This window comes from Melospiza melodia, chromosome 19 (assembly GCF_035770615.1).
Source record: "Melospiza melodia melodia isolate bMelMel2 chromosome 19, bMelMel2.pri, whole genome shotgun sequence".
NCBI lineage: Eukaryota > Metazoa > Chordata > Aves > Passeriformes > Passerellidae > Melospiza > Melospiza melodia.
In genome coordinates this window covers 5,290,110-5,307,723 of record NC_086212.1, presented here as the reverse complement: position 1 = coordinate 5,307,723, position 17,614 = coordinate 5,290,110, and the positions used below count along the sequence as shown (strand labels likewise).

The following is a 17,614-nucleotide window of genomic DNA, read 5'->3' as shown; positions in this document are numbered from 1 at the left end:
GAATATCAAGTTATCAAGTCCATATCTGGTTCCTTCTTTGATCACTGCTGAATTCCTTTACTCCTAAACAATGCTTTTATAGACACACATCCAATAAAATGTGCTAGTTGCTTTTCTAGGGAAGGGAAGACAGAAGGGCAATTAAAATATAAAGGTTTATTTCCCTAAAGGATTAACTAATAGATGAGGCTATACATAGTAGGCTAAAAATAGAGTCTATATGGGACATATATGTGCTCTACATTGAATAAGAGCCCAGGAGCACCATCTCGTAGCTGCTCATCCTCTACACCTCTCTGGAAGGTTGAATCTGTTTTATTCTCAATAGCAACCTTGGCTACTCACTCTCAAAGTGGCCAAAGCACTTGGTTACCTCCCCTATATCCAAAGAACTATAACTACAGTTTTAACATAAGCCTGGAAAGCTTCCTAACCTGTATTTATCCTCTAAATAGCAGCTGAAGAAAAACATCTGACTCGATTGGCCTTTCTCAGTTGTTCTTATCCCCTATTAATCCCTGCTGCTCCCTCCCCAGCACGGGGCTGTCCCCTTTGCTGATTTACCACTCCTTTCCTGTGGCCACCAGCACTGCGATGAGTTATTAAAAGGTGTTAGAAAGGGGAGCACTCGGGCTGTTCTAAACTTAGAGTAACCTGAAGCAAGCCATGAGGTATCCCCTGGTTCCCCTGGTGAACGAGCTGACCTTTCCTCTGCTTTTCTTCTGGTTCTGCTTGCCCTTTGTCATGCTGCTGATCATCGCCATTATCTGGCTACAGCTGCTGCTTAATGAAGGTAAGCTGGGCAGTTGATCAGGTAAAATGCTGCTGCAGAAAGTTAACTTCCTCTTTAAAGCACTCTGCTGGCTATTTTTAGGTTCATGCCACTTGTCACAGGAGGCAGCTAAAGGTTTTTTAGTACTGGTGGTAGCACACAGAAAAAAACAAACAAATTATTAGGCTTTTCTGCTAAAAATGCTTATAAGGCAACTAAACTGCTACTTACCCTTCTTGCACTCTCCCTTTTTCTCAGTGGTAATTTGATTTAAGAAGGACAAAGGACAAGTAATTTTTACAGGTTTCTATTTCAAAAATCTCCCAGAAAGCAAGCCTAATCCTCTAAATCTGTGCATTTTAAATTCTGGCCTCACAGTTCTCTTCCACCTCTCCTTTTTGGAAAGGCATGGAGGGTTTTACTGGGGGAGTTGGTAAGGAATTCTTTTATGCTGAGGTTGATAGAAAGTTTAGAAGGCAGCAAAACATAGATTTTAATTTATTTATGTATTTTCCGGTTTGTTTTTCCAATCCATCCCCGATTCTTTCTTCTAACATGTCAGTAACCAATAACAGGCTTTGGTTTAGACTAATAATAAGCCTGTTGTTGCACTTGTGAGGATAAAGCCTTGCTACTATGCTCTAATGCTGGAGAAAAAAAAATCTAATCCCAGCTGAAGAAGTTCCAAATCAGTGACAAAATATGTATTTTACCTAGCTGTGCCACATCCTTACACTGCAATTGAGTGCTCAGGCTTTTGCCTGGACAGAGTAATTCTCTTGATGTTTTGAAGGAGATTTTTCAGGTTATTCTTGCTACATTTACATTCACAATTTCTGGCCTGTAGTGACTGCTCTTAGCACCAGGCCTCCGACTGTTTCCACAAATGCTCTAAATTACATTTTAACCAGTAAGACTAGACACATCACTAAATTTTTACATACCAGCATATTTACAGAATAAGAACATTAAAGCTTTTCTCAGTTATAAAAATAAAAGTACTCTTTTTAATAACGTCCTAACTAATTCAGTCATATCCACTTCCTCTATGCTAGTTTACAACAAGCACAATTAAAGAGGTAGTGCTTCAGCTTCTCCTTTATTAAAATTGCTGATTAAGAGCTAATTAGTTAAAATTAAACACTTGTAAAGACCTTTAATTGTCTAGTTTGGTTTGAAAATCCTTTATTTCAGCTGGAAAAAGTTCAGAGGAATCTTGTTCAGCTCCTAGATGGGATGTGCAAGTCTTGCAGCCATGGGAAAAAAGTCACATACAGGTGTTTTACATGTTCTTTTTAAACCTGCTTCTAGCACAGATGCCCAGCACAGAAAAGACTGAGAAAGAATCTCCTGATGAGCCTGAATCTGACTCTGAAGATGAACTAACAGAGGAAGAAAACCAGAGTGATGCATCCAGTACAGAGATGCAAGAGGAGTCACAATCCAGTGGAGCTGTGGGAAGACTGAGGCCCAAGCCTGCTTATCTGAGCTCAAATCCTAAAAGCCAGAATCTTCTTGCTGCGACCTCCAACAGCTGGTCCCAGAGGCAGAGGATAAGATATTCCCGTGCTGAAAATGCTGAAAAGAGCATTTTCTACAACATCCTGATGGTGAGTAGTGGGGCCAGGCTGCCTCCTTGCATATCCACTGCTTTTGTGCCTCAGCTCTGACTTTTTTCACCTCTTCCTGACTCAGAGGCCTCTTGGGCAAGACAAAGCCCCGAGATTTCAACCAGGTTTCTGCCTGGTTAATAACTAACAGGGGGTTTTATTTTCTGCCTTCCCTATTTGTGGTGACTCCTGCTGTAGATGAGGTAAAGGCAACACAAAATTGTGCAGAATGACAATCATGAATATGCGTGTGTGTATATTTAAAGGTACATATACATATTTTAAAAGTCCTTGAGAAGTGCATTTAAAATGGCAAAATTTGCTACTCATTCCTCTAAGATAAGAAGTTTAACTCAACTGTGTGTAAAGAACTCTCCTGGTATTTATGGCTGGAACTGTGTACTTTGAAAAGTTGCTTCAGATTTCTTACAGTGGAGCATGTGACTGAAAATAAGATGTATTTCACTTGCTCAATAAGAACAGAGGCTAGAAGTCTCTTTGCAAACACAGCAGCCCTAATCCTTTCAGGCTTTACACAAATCCCAAAAGATAAATTTCAAGCAGTGGAAGAGCTTCATGTCTTTTGTGTCTTCTCTTTCCCTGTGCCTTGACTGTCTGTTCCTTTGCAGAAGGGGCTCACAAGGGAAAGCTGCTCAGTGTCTCCACTGTCACTATTCTCACTCCTGTCTCCTCAGTTACATTGCTGGGAATTTTGAATTGCAGCAGCTGAGGTACTCACTCAGGTTTCCTTCCACCAGTTCTGCTGGAGTGCACACCTTGCTTAGGCTGGACTAGCCAAGCACTGCAATCATCTTAACCTGCTGCAGTTATTTGACTAACACACCCTGAAGCTCAGCTTTAGCATGGCATCAGCAATACCTCAGCTGAAGGGATTCATTAACACCACCAAGGCAGTACCAATTCAGTGTAGTAACAATTTATTTAACATTCATTAATTTCCTAGTTCTTCAAAAACTAACAATGAGCTTGATCTTGTCTGGGCTACCATTTGGTTCTCTTAGAATTCCTCATATGTACAGCTATTGACTTGAACACAGCAGCTTGAACTTGTCTTTTGTAGGATATAACATTTGTTGTGTTGGGTGGGTGAGGGAGGAGAACAAGCACTGGTGGTTGCAAAATCCTGCTGAGAATGGAGCCTCTTCCAAAGACATCATTGCAGTGTCAATTCAGTTCTTCCTTTTCTTCCCCAGCTGCTGTGCTCCTTTCTTTCTTCTCTCACCTGGAATTTTGTCTGCCTGCTGCTCCAGACCTTTAACATCCTGAGGACTCTGCTGCTGCCATCCTACCTGGTTACCTACGTGGCTCAGCTGTCCACTTTGCTGGGTGAGAGAGCTGGCAAAATCCTGGGCTCCCTGAGCCTGGAGAGCAGAGGATTGCTGCTTTCAGTCCTGGGGAGGAAACCGCAGCTGAGCCAGGCCCAGAGAACCACCTCAGGGTGAAAACAAGCAGGGAGTCCCATGGCAATCCAGCATTGGTGACAGCCACTGCAGTGTGACAGAGGGAGGGGAATTCTCTGAAAGAGAAACCCACTCCACACTAAGCACCAACTCAGCTCACCACAGCTGCTTTCAGAGTGTTGACTGCCTGAATGTGAAATGGATGACAGCTGCCAATTTCTTGAGGGATAAGCTCCTTTTTTTACAAGGACCAAGCACTCCAACAGTTGTAGTTTCTGCTAACCAACACTAATCTTTGATTTCAAATAAATAAGATCAAGGCAATCTCTCTCTGTAGTAGTTTTTACTGGATTTTAAATGCAATACAGCCATAGGATTATTATACTCATAGTTCAATTAACACTTTTCTCATCTGCATCTTGTCAGGTCTCAAAGTAGGAAACAGCTTTTCAACACCCAGGTCTGTGAAATGAAGCAGACCTACCTCCAATTAACAAGAATTAATTAAGCCCTCAGCAGATCCTGAGCATGCCTGTCCCTGATTTCCGTTCGGGCTTTGTTTTCCAGCACAGCTGGCAGGCTGATGTAAGGTAGATTACAGCCTAGAGAGGCACTCACAGCAGCTCGATTTAACCAGTTTTGGAACCACGAGGAGGGCGAGGAGCCTGTGATGAACCATCTTTTTGTAGCCTAAGGGTTTATCGAGGTGCTGGGTTTGAACAGAACAGCTGTGTGCTCTTGTGTTGATGCACGCGTCCAACACGCTCTTTTGTTTTCAAGAGGATCTGAATGACAAAGTAATGCAATGAGCGCGCTGCCGCTTGTGGGAATCCTTGTTTCTGTGCCCGTGTGCGGTGCCTGTCTCTCCAGAGCCTTACAGGGGCACACTGTGCAAAACCAGCCCGCAAAAATGATGAAACCTGCCCTCCTTGTGTTTGCTTTCCCCACCCCATCCCCTCAGCCCCGCGTGGCCAAATATTTATCCACGCTCTTATAAATAAAACTTGTTTGCCCGCATCTTTATGTTCGCGGCTCTTTTCTTTAGAAAGGAAAACACAAAAGAAAAAGAAAAGCTCTTTGCCCAGGACATCGCCCTCTCCCTTCGGGGAGCTTCGGGGTCCTTCTCCAGCGGGGATCCCCGTTTCTTTCCCCGCCTGCCGGCGGCAGGGAAGGGTGGGATGCTCGGGGCAGATGCGGAGGGAGCGGGCGGGGAGCGGGGCGGGACGGGGGCGGAGGGAAGAAAGGTCCGCGCTCCTGCTCTCGCCTCCGCCGAGCTCCGAGCCCGGCCCTGGGCGGCTCCGGCCAGCTGAGATGCGGGTCGGGAGAAGCCCCCGCTCTCCGCTCCTCCACATCCTCCTCTTCCTCCTCTCCGGCCGTGCTTTGCAGCGCTGAAGGCGGGGACTGGTGGCTCCAGGTGGGCGCTGATTGCTCCAGGTGGGCACTGACTGTTCCAGACTGGCACTCATCGTCCAGGTGGGCACTGACCCCTCCAGGTGGGCACTGATCCCTCCAGGTGGGCACTGACCACTGCAGGGAGGCGCTGATTGCTCCAGGTGGACACTGACCGCCCCAGGGAGGCTCTGATTGCTCCAGGTAGGCACTGACCCCTCCAGGTGGGCATTGATCACTCCAGGGAGGCGCTGACCCCTCCAGGTGGGCACTGACCGCTCCAGGTGGGCACTGACCCCTCCAGGTGGGCATTGATCACTCCAGGGAGGCGCTGACCTCTCCAGGTGAGCACTGACCTCTTCAGGTGGGCACTGACCCCTCCAGGTGGGCACTGACCCCTCCAGGTGGGCATTGACTCCTCCAGGTGGGCACTGACCACCCCAGGGAGGCTCTGACCCCTCCAGGTGGGCACTGACTGCTCCAGGTGGGCACTGACCTTTCCAGGTGGGCACTGACCACCCCAGGGAGGCTCTGACCCCTCCAGGTGGGCACTGACCACCCCAGGGAGGCTCTGACCCCTCCAGGTGGGCTCTGACCACCCCAGGGAGGCTCTGACCCCTCTAGGGAGGCACTGACCACCCCAGGTAGGTTGATGGTCAGCACTGCTGGGTGCTCTGGCCGTGCCCCGCAGCCCCGGGCTCTGCATGCCGTGGTTGTGCTGTCCTGAATTATCGCTTTTCCCGCAGAATTTGGCTTCTGCCCCGTTGGGCAATGGGGTTGTTGTCTCGGCTTTACTGACATCTTAAAGCTATCTTCCTGAGCCAGCGTGAAGGATGTTTGCTGGTAGTGTCAAGGTTTTTCTCTTCACCTTTTCCACGATGTGCACTTAAAAGGTGTTGACAAGAAAGGCTTCACCTGGCAGCTGCATTGTTGGGGATGCCTCTAATATTGCAGCTGAAGCCCTGGGGATGACACGTCCTGTCTCTATGGGATTTCACTTGTTTAGGCTACTTGAGTCTTTTAAACTGTGTTAGCCTCTGCTCAAAAAGAAACCCTGTTATCTTGAGGTAGTTGCCAGAATGCCACAGTTTAAGCTAAAAATGTTATGCTGGGACCATCACTGCAAAGAAGTGGATAAAATGAGGTGGGTAAATAAACAATCTAAAGGTCTAGCAGAATATTGCCTCTTGTACTACATGGTGATGTTCTAAAGCCTGGTGCTACCAAAGTGTATGCTTTGTGTAGTTTTTAGTCTGTGTAAATACACTCAGAATAGCTTTAGCTTGGCTGGGCTGGCTGTCCCTGGCAGTGTCACTGCAATAGCAGGGAGGTTGGTGCCAGCTTGCAAAAACCTGCTTGAGAAAGCTACTTTGAGGACTCCTAGCTCCTGCAGAGTTCCCCAGTACCACAGCTATGCTGATGGCACTGGTGGTTTCAACCTGGTTTTCCTGTCTTTGAGCTATGAAAAATAATGCACAAATAAATATTTTGCTGCTAAGAATAGGACTTTTGTGTGTGAATTTAGCTAGAAGTAGTATAGAAAGGGCATTTTGGTTCTGCTGTGGGTCAGTGCCTCCTGGTGTGTGTACCTGGCCTGGAGAATGGACACAGACCTACAGATGAGGGGTCTCAGTTTGAACCCTGTAGACTTTTTATTGTGATCCACATTTCTTAAAATATTCCCTTTCCCTGAATCTGGCTGTAATGCCTGTTCCTGTGCCTGTCTTTGCTGAGCATTTGGAGCTCTCAGCATGGATTTAGCATGACCTTGAAGCTGCCTTTTAGCCTGCAAGTGCTTCAATAGCATCCATGAGTTTGTGCTTTAATTTCCTTTTGCTGTTGTGTGCAAAAGCTGCTTCCTGGGCATCAGCAAGAGGGTTTGCAGCTTTGAATGCTGTAGTGGAGCTCCTGCCAGTGTGGTTGTTTACACTGACCACAATTAGTTTTGCATTTAATTCACGTGAGGGTTTCTTGTTCCCCTGGTGCATCATTTCTCATATGAATCCAGCAGCCTCTGTCCCAGAGCTCTTCCATGCTGCAGCAAGCAGGTATTTTCTCAGCTTTAAGGATAGCAAAACCTGGATTGAACACTTTGGGGCACACCATTAGTGAGAACTGTCATTTGGTAGTTCCTTTTGGCTGAATTTAAGCCCCCTGGGAGGTGGAGGATGCATTTCTGTGTGCCAAACTGTACTGTACATCTTTTGTGACCTTTTGCACATCATTTAATCTCTCTTTTTTCCTCCCTTCTTGTTTGCAAAGCCTTTACTTTGCAGGGGTGGGGTCTGTTAAACATTAAGACTCTGTTGTGAAGCGTTGTATGTATAAAAACACAGATAACAATTTCTTTCTCCTCTGGGCTCAAAACTCTGCAAGATGTTGGTAAAAAGACCCAAACTCTAATCTAGTGTAAACTGAAGTGACCTAATGTGTTTTGGTGGATTTAAGTGATAAACATATCTCAAATCACTATGTCAAAGCATTTTTAAGGTCTTGCAGCATGTGGGGATCCCTAACTTGTCAGCAGGACCTCTCTGAGTAACAGCTGGGTGAGCTGGGGCTGTTTACATCCTTCTCCTGCAGGAGTCATGGGATGATTTAACTTGGTTGACATCTGTTTCCAGTAAAGGGGAATTTGGGTTCTTGGGTCCAAGCTGTATGAAGAAAAATAACACTGAGTGTTTGGCTCAAGATCCCAAGAGGGCGCAGCAGCAACAGCAGCCGTGCTCCTGGGTTAATCAAAACACATTTTTGAACTCACTTTTTTAAATATGGAAAGGAAAAAACCATAACTGTTGTTTCCCACTTCACAGCATCTTTGATTAGTTGGATTGAGAGTTGTGTTACTTGTCAAAGCTTTTATAAACTGCAATGGGTGAGTGTCCAGCTTGCCTCAAGGAAAACATCACACACTGGAGTGCTGAAATGGGAGCCCAAAGAAGGGCTGGCACCTCAGTTCTTCACAAGACCCAGCTGGCCCAAGCTCTCAGAACCGTGTTCTGGCTGTGTTTGACCCTGCTCTAAGCAGGAGGTTGGCTGGGCTGGTGACCTGAGGAGCCCCTCACCCTTGTGATGGTGCAAACTGCTCCAGGAGCAGTGCCCTTCTCTGTCTGCACAGCAAAGGAGCCCCCACTCCTTCAGGGCCTCCTTAAAAATCACCGTGTGACTGGCACTGGGATCTTCCCTTTTGGGTAAGGAGGTCACTAGGGCATACATGCAATACACTCTCAGCTTTTTACACCCTTTAAAAGTTAGAAACTACCCTGCCTGACCAACAATATCATGCATTTTAGCTTCATATGCCTTTTAGGCTCCCAGTTCAGCAAAAATATTTTCTTAATTAGGGATGTTATGGCCCATATGATTCTATTCCAAGCAGTTGAAATGCTTTCAGTTGGAGACATAAAAATATCTTAGTTGTGACATGATGTTTGAGCCTTCCTGCTGCGGATGCAAAATCCATATGGCAATGAGGCTTAATTGAAACCTGCTGGAGTGACTTTTCTCCTGCAACATTTTATATGAAATACTCTTTATGCAGCTGGCTTGAAAGGACTAGCCTTAATTAGATATTTCTAATCAATTAGTGCTTTTGGAAATTCTGTTCCTTTCCAAGACTCATGATTTTGGTTTATGTAAAGCATTTCAGTTTGATAAACTACATATGAAGTATTCATTATTTATGCCACAGACTTTAGGTGTAAGTCATCCACTACAGAGTTATTGATTGGGTGGGTAAGTCCTTCCAGGTGTGCTGTGTAGTGGAAAGCTTGTCTGAAATCAGAACTTGTTGCTTGAAGAGTTGGCTCTCTAAATTGGTTTGAGCTTCAGATGTTTGCAATATTTCCTGGTATTTGTTGCTGTTTGGTCAGGCCGTTGGGTCAGTTTGCAGGGGAGTATGTTTTGTGATTTCAATTAAGATTGGAGAAAGAAATACAAAAGCTGATGTAGCTTAAAGCATACTCCCCAAAGCAAATTACTCCAAGAGTCTGGAATGTGTTGGTGGGAGGCTTCAGTTTTAGTGAGATGTTGCTCCGTGCATGCAGGAGTCCTTCCCTTCCTAAATAATTGTTTCCATCTGCATGGCTTATTCCATCAGCCCCCAGGGCTGCCAGTGCCTGGACTGCTGAGCTATTAAAATGTGTCTCTTGTAAAAATGAGGATTTTTCTCACTAAATATTCTGTGCCAGCTGTGTACAAAGGGAGCTTTGCTCTCCTCATACAGAAAAATAATAGGGCACCCCTCTCTGGGGACCTTTTAGAACAAACAATATTCTGGTATTTCTTTCCCATACTTTCAAATTTTTAGAGGGAAAAGTTTCAGGACCCTGTATAATGTCTGGTGAGCCCATTATGAATTCACTAGTTCTCTGGAAGTTTAGTTCTTATATAATATGGAATTTTGGCCATCTGTGACAACTCCAATTGAAGGTTGTGAGATGTCCTTGTGAACATAGACACTCCCATCACATGGTGAAATGACAATAACCTGCTTGCCCATTGCACACTGGTGGATCAACAGTGGCAGCCTGGGCATGGATGAAGCACTGACAGGAGGCTGCTGGCCAGGAGTTATTTTATATCCCTCATTTATCTCTTCCTGGGTCACCTAGGGAAGCATGAGAGATGTGTCATTGTAACTGAGAAACATTGGAAAGGCACAAATCTGGAGCACCCTTCAATCCCTTGCCTCTGTATTTTTCTCTTTGAAGGCTCCCATTTCTGAATTAGATTTCAAGTGGTGAACACTGGGAATAAAGGTGGAATTTCTTGTGTGTAAGCCCTTGAGTGAACATGAGCCTGGAGCTCTTGTGAAGCCCATAGCAGGTGGCCAATATATAATGGAACTGGAAGGATATCCTCTTTAGGCAACAAATAAATACAGCTTTGCTGATGAAAGTTGTTTTTCTCGGTCAAGGTAAAGCTGGGACAATGTTCCTGTTGGAAAGCAGCGGGGCTGACACAGTGGAAGGAAGTCCCTGCGTGTCCCCCAGCGGAAGGTGAGGCATGCAGGGCAGTGTATACATCCCTGCAGCTGATCTCCCAGCCCCCTGTTTGGGGCAAACATTCCCCAGCCCTGGCCTCCCTCCAGCCTGTGCTCCAGCAGGGTGAAAGGAGATAAAGGTAACAGCTGTATTTAGCTGCAGTGTTTCCTTTGAGCAACGGGAGAGGAAGGATCTCTGCTGGGAGCAGCCATATCCCTCATCCAAGGGCTTTGGAGTTCATTCACTCCGTGCTTCCTACGCTGCCTTGGCTGCAGCACTGCAGGCACGAGGCTGCAGGATGTTTGCAGGGCAGGAAGGGTTTGGAGCAAGCACCGAGCTGCCAGCTCCCCTGGGAGAATCCAAGGCTTGGTGAAATATCAGCACTCACCCTGGAAAAAGCTCTTTTGGAGAGCAGCTTTTTGCAAGGCTCATTCTAGCTGTATGTCCTGGTTGGAGAGAGGGACAGTTTCTAGTTGTCCCCCTGGTTGGAGAGAGGGACAGTTTCTAGTTGTCCCCCTGGTTGGAGAGAGGGACTCCTCTCTCCTTCATGAGCTGAGAATTGATTATCTAAAGGGTGGTGATGGACTGAGAGTGGATGATCTGAGGGGTGGAGGTATTGGGAAATTGATGGGGGGAGGAGGAATGTTTTTGGAAGGTTTTCACTCTGAGTTCTGTGTGTGCTTCTTTTTATATATAGTTGTAGGTTAATAAAGTTTTTTCTTCTTTATTCCTAAGTTGGAGCCTGCTTTGCTCTATTTCCTGGTCACATCTCACAGCTGACACCAGCGAGCATATATTTTCATGGGGGCACTGGCATTGCAAACCATGACGCTGTAATAATGTGTTAGATGGAAGGAAACTTAACTGGGGAGTGGAACTGGTAAATAAGATCAAGGAATTGCTGCTTTAAGGCATTCCTGTGAATTCTGCTCATGTGGTCTGTGCAGTTTTGTAAAGGATTAGCATCACCTCATTGTTAACAAAGTAGATGGTAAAGGAAAAACAGTCTTTGGAAAGGTGAAGAAGCTGCTAGCTGGGGGTCTGTGAATATCATTTAACCCATAAAAGTTCTTTTTCTGACTCTGGCTCTAAGTCAGGCATCACAGCTCATTTGGATCTCTGAGAGTTCCAGGAGGATGTACACTGTGAGGCCAGCTTTATTACGTGAGCTCATCAGGTAAAAAATTCAAACAGGGGCCCAGTCCCCTCTCAGTGGGATGGTAGCTTGTTAATTCTCTAATTAATTGGTTAATTGACAAAGTCCCTAATTCCCATGCTTATGAGGAAGCCAGTTTCCCATCTGATGGTGAGAATGCTGCTCCCTCCTCCTCCAGCATGGTACAACTATCACAGCAGGCAGCCTGGGAGCCTCTGCAGTGCTGACTGAAAGCATTTTGGTAAGGTGATGTATTTACAGCTTCCACCATGGAAGCTTGATTTCTGCCCTTCCTATGGGTTCTTCCAGTTATTTCTGGAGAGTTTGTCACATCAGAAACTGCCCAAGAGCTGCTTTTGCAGAGCTGCAGGATCAGCAGTTCTCATTGCCTCCTCTCCTTTGTCTCTGCCATATGTGTAGCTCTTGTTTTGGCCCAGTGGCTGCTCCCAGCACAGATCAGGCTGAGCTCTATCAGCATTTTTGGGGCCAAAACATGAGTTGGATTCAGGTCAGCAACCACAGCCAGGTGATGCCTGTGTCAGAAAATGTACAAAAGTTTGGTTGCTTACACCAGGGTTAAAATGTGTATTTCTGAATTTTAGTTGGGTTAAAGTGTTTATTCATCAAAGTTACTAGAGCTGTGAGGTAAAACATAGTTGCTTTAATTCCTTTCTTGTGTGTTTTTAGGTTTATTTTTATGAAATCTTCATAGTTTTCAATTCACCTGTGAGTCCAGGTTGAATTTCTGCTTCTTTCACTAGTTGGGTTTGACTGTGGCCTTTCAGTTGCTGATCTATGTAAAATCTTCTCTTGGCCTTGGCACTGAGCACTGCTCAGTCTGACCTTGCACACCAGGTGTAAACTGAACAATAAAAATCCGTCTTGCATCACTTGACACTGATGCCTGAGACTCTGTGTCCCATCTCCCGTGTGTTAGAGCGGAGGGTTTTACACAGCAAACAGCACGTGGGGATTTAGAGACACTGCTCTAATCCCTGCCTGACCTTTGAGATGATTTTACACCACCAGCCTCAGCTGCCCTCAGTTCTTCCTGTAAATCCTGCACTCCCAAGCTGTTTGGGGCTGTCTGTAGCAAACTCCTCCATTCCCTCACTGGCCAAACCTAGATCATGTCTGACATCTTCCAGCCCTGGTTTTCATAAAGACTCGCGTAATTAAACTTTGTCATTAAAATTTTGGAAAAACAAGCCCTCTTCTAATGAGTTAACAGGCTCTTGACTACAAATAGCTCTGTGAGAGCTGGGAGCTCAATTGTGCAATCAGGTCCAGCATCTCAACCAGTTTTGTTCCAGCTGTTGCATCGTTTAAAGACAAAACCAGTACAGACAAGCTCTGAGTGGTGACTTCAGAGCCAGGCGCCAGCAGAGCAAAAATAGTGGATGATGATTTTTATTTTTTTTTTCACTTCTGAGCCTTTAAACAGCAGTCCAGCTCTCTTCTCGAGGACAAATGAGGAGAATGCCCATAAATATAAATTATAGGCCACTTGTAATCTCTCTCCACACAGAGAAGTTTGGATTCTTCCTGGCAGACCTGTTACAGCTGAAGAGATGACAAAGTGGAACAGAAGCCTGTTAGGATAAGTGATGGCACTTTGGAGTACAACAAAACTGTTGCTTATGAGTGGAATAATTGGCACTTAAAATTGCCTGGCTGCTAAATAAGAGCTTCTGCTACTTGACTGTATTAAATCTTCTTTTTATTTTGGAAATAATTGATGGAGCAATCAGGATTTGGGAAAATGCAGCTTCGCTGGAGAGGGGGTGTCCTTCTGTTCCCCTGCTCGAAGTCTGGTGGATCTACCCACAAATGGGCACAGTGGCATTTCATTCCCAAGTAAACTCCCCATAACAATGTGTGTGGGGACCTATTTAGCAATTATTTTTCCTGAATCTTGGAGTATTTAGGTGAGTGGATTTAGGTTTTAAGGTAATCATTCAACAAGATAAGCTTCGATAAGGGGGGGAGGTAGGGGGGTATGCAGCCTAATTTCTGAAGTAGTTTCAGCTAGTCTGACCCAATATAAAAACTTGAGGTGATTATAAAAGCTATAAAATGCTAAAATCTGGCAAAGCAAACAAGAAAACCTCCTAAATGAAACACTGCTTTGAAAACTCTATTTGCACTTAGTCCATGCTCAGGTGTTTCACTTTTAATCTTAACAAATAGCTTCATTGTGAAATTATGATCAAGTCACTCCTTTTCTCCTCCCCTTGTCTTACCATCCTTGCTAAAACCCCAGCTTATCGCTAGCTATTGTTGAGCTGTCTCATAACCTCGGTAGCTGCACTGATTGTGGGGCTGTGCCACGGGCATGACTTCTCCTGGAGTGGATGTTTGGCATTCTTTGGGCAGCAGCTCCTGCGGGATGCCACGAACTGACTCACGGTGAGCTCAGCCCAGAGAGCCCATCCCCTGCTGTGATTGTGCTGCAGGAAATAAACAGGATGACAGCCTAATCGATCACATCTTTGGCCTGAGAACTGGGGCACCCCAGCAAGAAAGAGTGGCAGAAATGGACTTGCTGTTTGTTGCTCCATTGCCCCATCCCTTTGCCAGAAGGGAACAGAAAATCCAAGGTGCAAAAAATCAAAATGAGGTTTGTGAAATCTTGGAAACTGGAGCTTTTGCATATTCTTCTGTGAAAATGAAGGGTGTTCAAAGTGCTCTGGGGACGAGCTGTGCACAGTGGAGTCAGAGAATCCCTGTGTGTGCTGAGCTGGCACGATGTGCTGGTCACTCACAGCAGCTGGAGAGGGCACTGACTGACTGACTGACTGACTGACTGACTGCTGTCCCTGGTCCCACCTGCCTCTCCTCTGGAGGGATGTGTGGCCCTTGTCACCTGGCTGTGGGATGAGAGGTCCCTGTGCTTGGAGGAAGTGAACAAGCAGCTTGCTGGTGATTACTCTGTGACTGCTTTCTGCCTTCAGTGTCCGGCAGGAGGGATTTTCCTGCGAGGCACAGCCCCCTGGAGGTACCAGGGAGGTAAACGAGGTCATCCTCTGAAACCTGCTAAGGCTCCTAATTTTACACAGCCTCCAGTGCCCAGGAGGCAGAGGCATATTCAATTTACATTAATAAGCAAGTCTTGGTTATTCATCAGAATAAATGTTTTTGAGGGTTAAGAATAGCTCCTGTCTTAGCGCTTCCTCCTATTGTTGCAGCTCTTCCTTGAGCAGTGGAAATGTTTTGGGTGATTTAAATTACATTTACAGTAGTAATTAGGTGTAAGCAACTTTACAGTTGACTTATCTGAATATACATCTGTGTCTAAAGAGTAAGACTTTTTTTTTTTTCCCCCCTACCCCACCTCCTTCATTCTCCCAAGGCAGGACATTTTCAAACAGGGTGGGCAGCTGGACATACTGATATTTATTGATATTGATTATTGATCCTACAGCTCCCTGGGCATTCTCCAAAGGCAGGACATTTTCAAACAGGGTAGGCAGCTGGAGATACTGATATTTATTGATATTAACTATTGATCCTCCTGCTCCCTGGGCATCCTCCCAGCAGGATAACAGATTAGCTCTTGTCTCATGCAGTAAAGTCATGAGTGGAAACACTTTGTAGAGCCTGAGTGTTGCTGTTTCTTGGCAGCTCTTTTCCTGTGAGGTGCTGGTTTTCTCTCCCAGCTCAGGCAGAGCAGAATCAGTTGTGTGTCAGGCCCAGCTGCTGGAGCTGTTTCCTTACCCAGACCTGAGTGCAGCTCACTCTGCTGCTCCCTGCCAGACTGGCAGCAAGCTGGGGCTTGGATAATCTCACTGATTTAGTGACTCCAGAAACTGGAATAATCTCTTAATCTCACTGAGTCTTTGTGATGGATAGGTAGCACCACTTGAGGATTTCCTTGTGTGGTGGGTTGAACAGGGATAAATGATTTTCAGGTTTTCCTAATGCTATGTACCCTCAAAATAAACCTGAGAAAAAAAGAATTGAAGAAGTTTTCCCACTCCACATTGCAGTGTGTCACTTGCATTCATTTCTCAGGGTAACAAACTGGTTTTGGGGTGCTTGAAAAATGTAAAGCTGTCATGAGATCTTGCAATGCAGCCCTGGATGTTTATTCCAGCTGACCTGAAGGCTCGGATGCCCAGCTCTGCCAGGCAGCTCTCCCAAAGTGCAGAGAATTCCTCCCCTCTTTAGGTCTGCTGAAATTCCTGGCTATCCAAAAGCATGTCGGATGTTTTCCCACCTCCTTTTGATCCTGAAAAAGTCAGGCCAAGTCATGTCAGCTTGGCAGGATGTGTGGATACCTTCAGAAATAACTCGTGCACTAAAGTGGTGACGGTACAGTGCTGGGTCTGTTCCCGTGATTCATTTGAACTAATTGGCTGCTGAGAGCATCATATGTCTCTTTGTCTCCATATTTGAGTAAGATTCAGCTGCTGTGATCCAGATTATCTTATCCTAGTGAGCTTGTCTCATCTCTAATGATGCCAGGAAGACTGTCCTGGAGCATGAAACATGCTGGAGAGCTCAAACCCAGAGCTGGAATATTTATCCTGATTCACTCTGAAAAAGCAGACTCAGCTGGACTCCATTCCTCCACCTTTTTTTTTTTTTCTCACAAGCACAATCTAGGAGATAAACTCACTGATTACTCCTCTCAAATGCCATGAATAACTGAAGGGCAGACAGGAGTGGAGATGTGAAAGGCTGTAGTGCAGCTGTGATTATCCACAGAGATCAGAAACTTTCAGCAGTGCTGTGTACTCTTTGTGTGAGTAATCAAAGCTGAATGTACTCTTAAAGAATTCTGTCTTCATCTGGATGCTTTAAATTTGCTCAGTTGTGCAACAAGCCTGGCTGAGTTATTACTACTGCATGAGAAACCTGAGGATGAAACTGCCTGGTACGAGTGTCTGGCAGGCTCTGGCTGTAAATTGACCCATTAAAAAGGATGATCAGCTGGCTGCTGAAGTTATTAAAAGACATTTAATGACAAGGGACACCACTGAGGGACAAAAGAAATAAAGTTATGGGCTGTGGTGCCCATCTGTTTGCAGTGCTGGCAGGAGAAGGAATGGCCTGGAACCCAACCCCTTGTTTCAGGGCAAGGTGTGCTCGGTGGGGAGTGGTTTGGAAAGGCTGAGTGTTCCCCGGGGAGAACAAAACGCTTTTCCAATTTTGTAAAAACAGAAAGCAAAGAGCAGCCACCTCTTCTCTTGCAGATGTTTTTGTTGTCATCCCTCCTTGCTCTCCCCTGCCATGTCTCACATCCTGAGCAGTGTGTGTGGTCACACATGATGGTGACGCTTCTGCAGCAACTGCGGTGTGTGTAGCTGCAAAAAAGGATGAAAAAATTCTTTAATTTGCTTTATGTGTGTTCCTACAATTTCACAAGTGGGTGAATTTTTATGATGGATAGTAGGAAGGAATTGTTCCCTGTGAGGATGATGAGGCCCTGGCACAGGGTGCCCAGAGCAGCTGTGGCTGCCCCTGGATCCCTGGCAGTGCCCAAGGCCAGGCTGGACAGGGCTGGGAGCACCCTGGGATGGTGGAAGGTGTCCCTGCCATGGCAGGGGTGGCACTGGGTGGTCCTGAAGGTCCCTTCTAAACCACTCTGTGCTCCCTGCCTCTGTGTGATTCTGTGCCACTGTTACACCTGTGGTCTCTGGGTTTTGTTTAGAGCTGAGTTCCACAAGCTGGCACTTTCTGTGGCTGATCTTTGGGGCTGGTGTAGGAGGAGCTATGTGGATAAACCTGAGCTTTGAATTACGGGTGGAGGAATAAATTTTACAGGAATTGTGGGTAAGGAGGAAAAGAGAGGAAATTCCCATGAATAGTTTTGCATAGTTGATGTGGGGAGTTGTAAATGTCCCAGACCAAGAACATTCCCTGGGTCTGAAGCTGGGCAGTGAGGCAGTGTTCCTTCAGCAGCAGGGTTGTGAAAATAGCTGTGTAAGTAGGAACAAAACCAAGATGGGCTCTTTTATGAGGGATTGTCTCTAAATTTTCTGCTGCTGCCCTTTAAGGTGTTGGAGGCAAAGCAGGCTGAGCTGTAGACCCAGCCTTACTGGGAATATGGCAAACACAGAGTGGAATTGCTGCTTGTGCTGGATGAGCTTTGTGCGCCTTCACTAAAAAACTTTAAAAAATTAAATAATGTTTAAAAACTTAAATAAATCCCTTTATCTTCGGGATTCTGAATAAAAAATGCTAGAATAAAGGAGAGTTACTGAAATACCATAGAGAGAATAACAAGGGAAGAGCAAAACCTGTCAGGAGCAGCTCCAGGGCATCCGATTGCTTTA

The 17,614-nt window shown here is 45.7% G+C and overlaps 2 protein-coding genes across 4 annotated transcripts in view; both read left to right on the top strand.

Annotated features, from left to right (window-relative positions):
• The first annotated feature begins 616 nt into the window (after nt 1–616).
• ADIG (adipogenin) lies at nt 617–4,820 on the top strand. The gene is made up of 4 exons (XM_063171978.1): nt 617–793; nt 2,084–2,382; nt 3,012–3,113; nt 3,597–4,820. The coding sequence occupies exons 1-3, from the start codon at nt 667–669 to the stop codon at nt 3,096–3,098; spliced, it is 513 nt and encodes a 170-aa protein (XP_063028048.1). The 5' UTR covers nt 617–666; the 3' UTR covers nt 3,099–3,113; nt 3,597–4,820.
• A 274-nt stretch (nt 4,821–5,094) lies between these two features.
• The window catches only part of ARHGAP40 (Rho GTPase activating protein 40), a 39,703-nt gene continuing 27,183 nt past the window's right edge, over nt 5,095–17,614 (top strand). For 2 of the 3 annotated variants that reach the window (XM_063172192.1, XM_063172191.1), the window contains exon 1: nt 5,095–5,356. The gene's annotated coding sequence lies outside the window, so the exon portion shown is untranslated. Of the gene's footprint in view, nt 5,397–17,614 lie in introns of all 3 variants that reach the window. The other variant, XM_063172190.1, reaches the window with a different exon arrangement.

What these genes read in the sequence shown, in the direction of transcription:
- ADIG (XM_063171978.1), top strand. Translation starts at nt 667, where the DNA reads ATGAGGTATCCCCTGGTTCCCCTGGTGAACGAGCTGACCTTTCCTCTG. An exon ending in ACAGCTGCTGCTTAATGAAG is followed by an intron (nt 794 to 2,083) that starts GTAAGCTGGGCA and finishes ACCTGCTTCTAG; the next exon opens with CACAGATGCCCAGCACAGAA. An exon ending in TTTTCTACAACATCCTGATG is followed by an intron (nt 2,383 to 3,011) that starts GTGAGTAGTGGG and finishes GTTCCTTTGCAG; the next exon opens with AAGGGGCTCACAAGGGAAAG.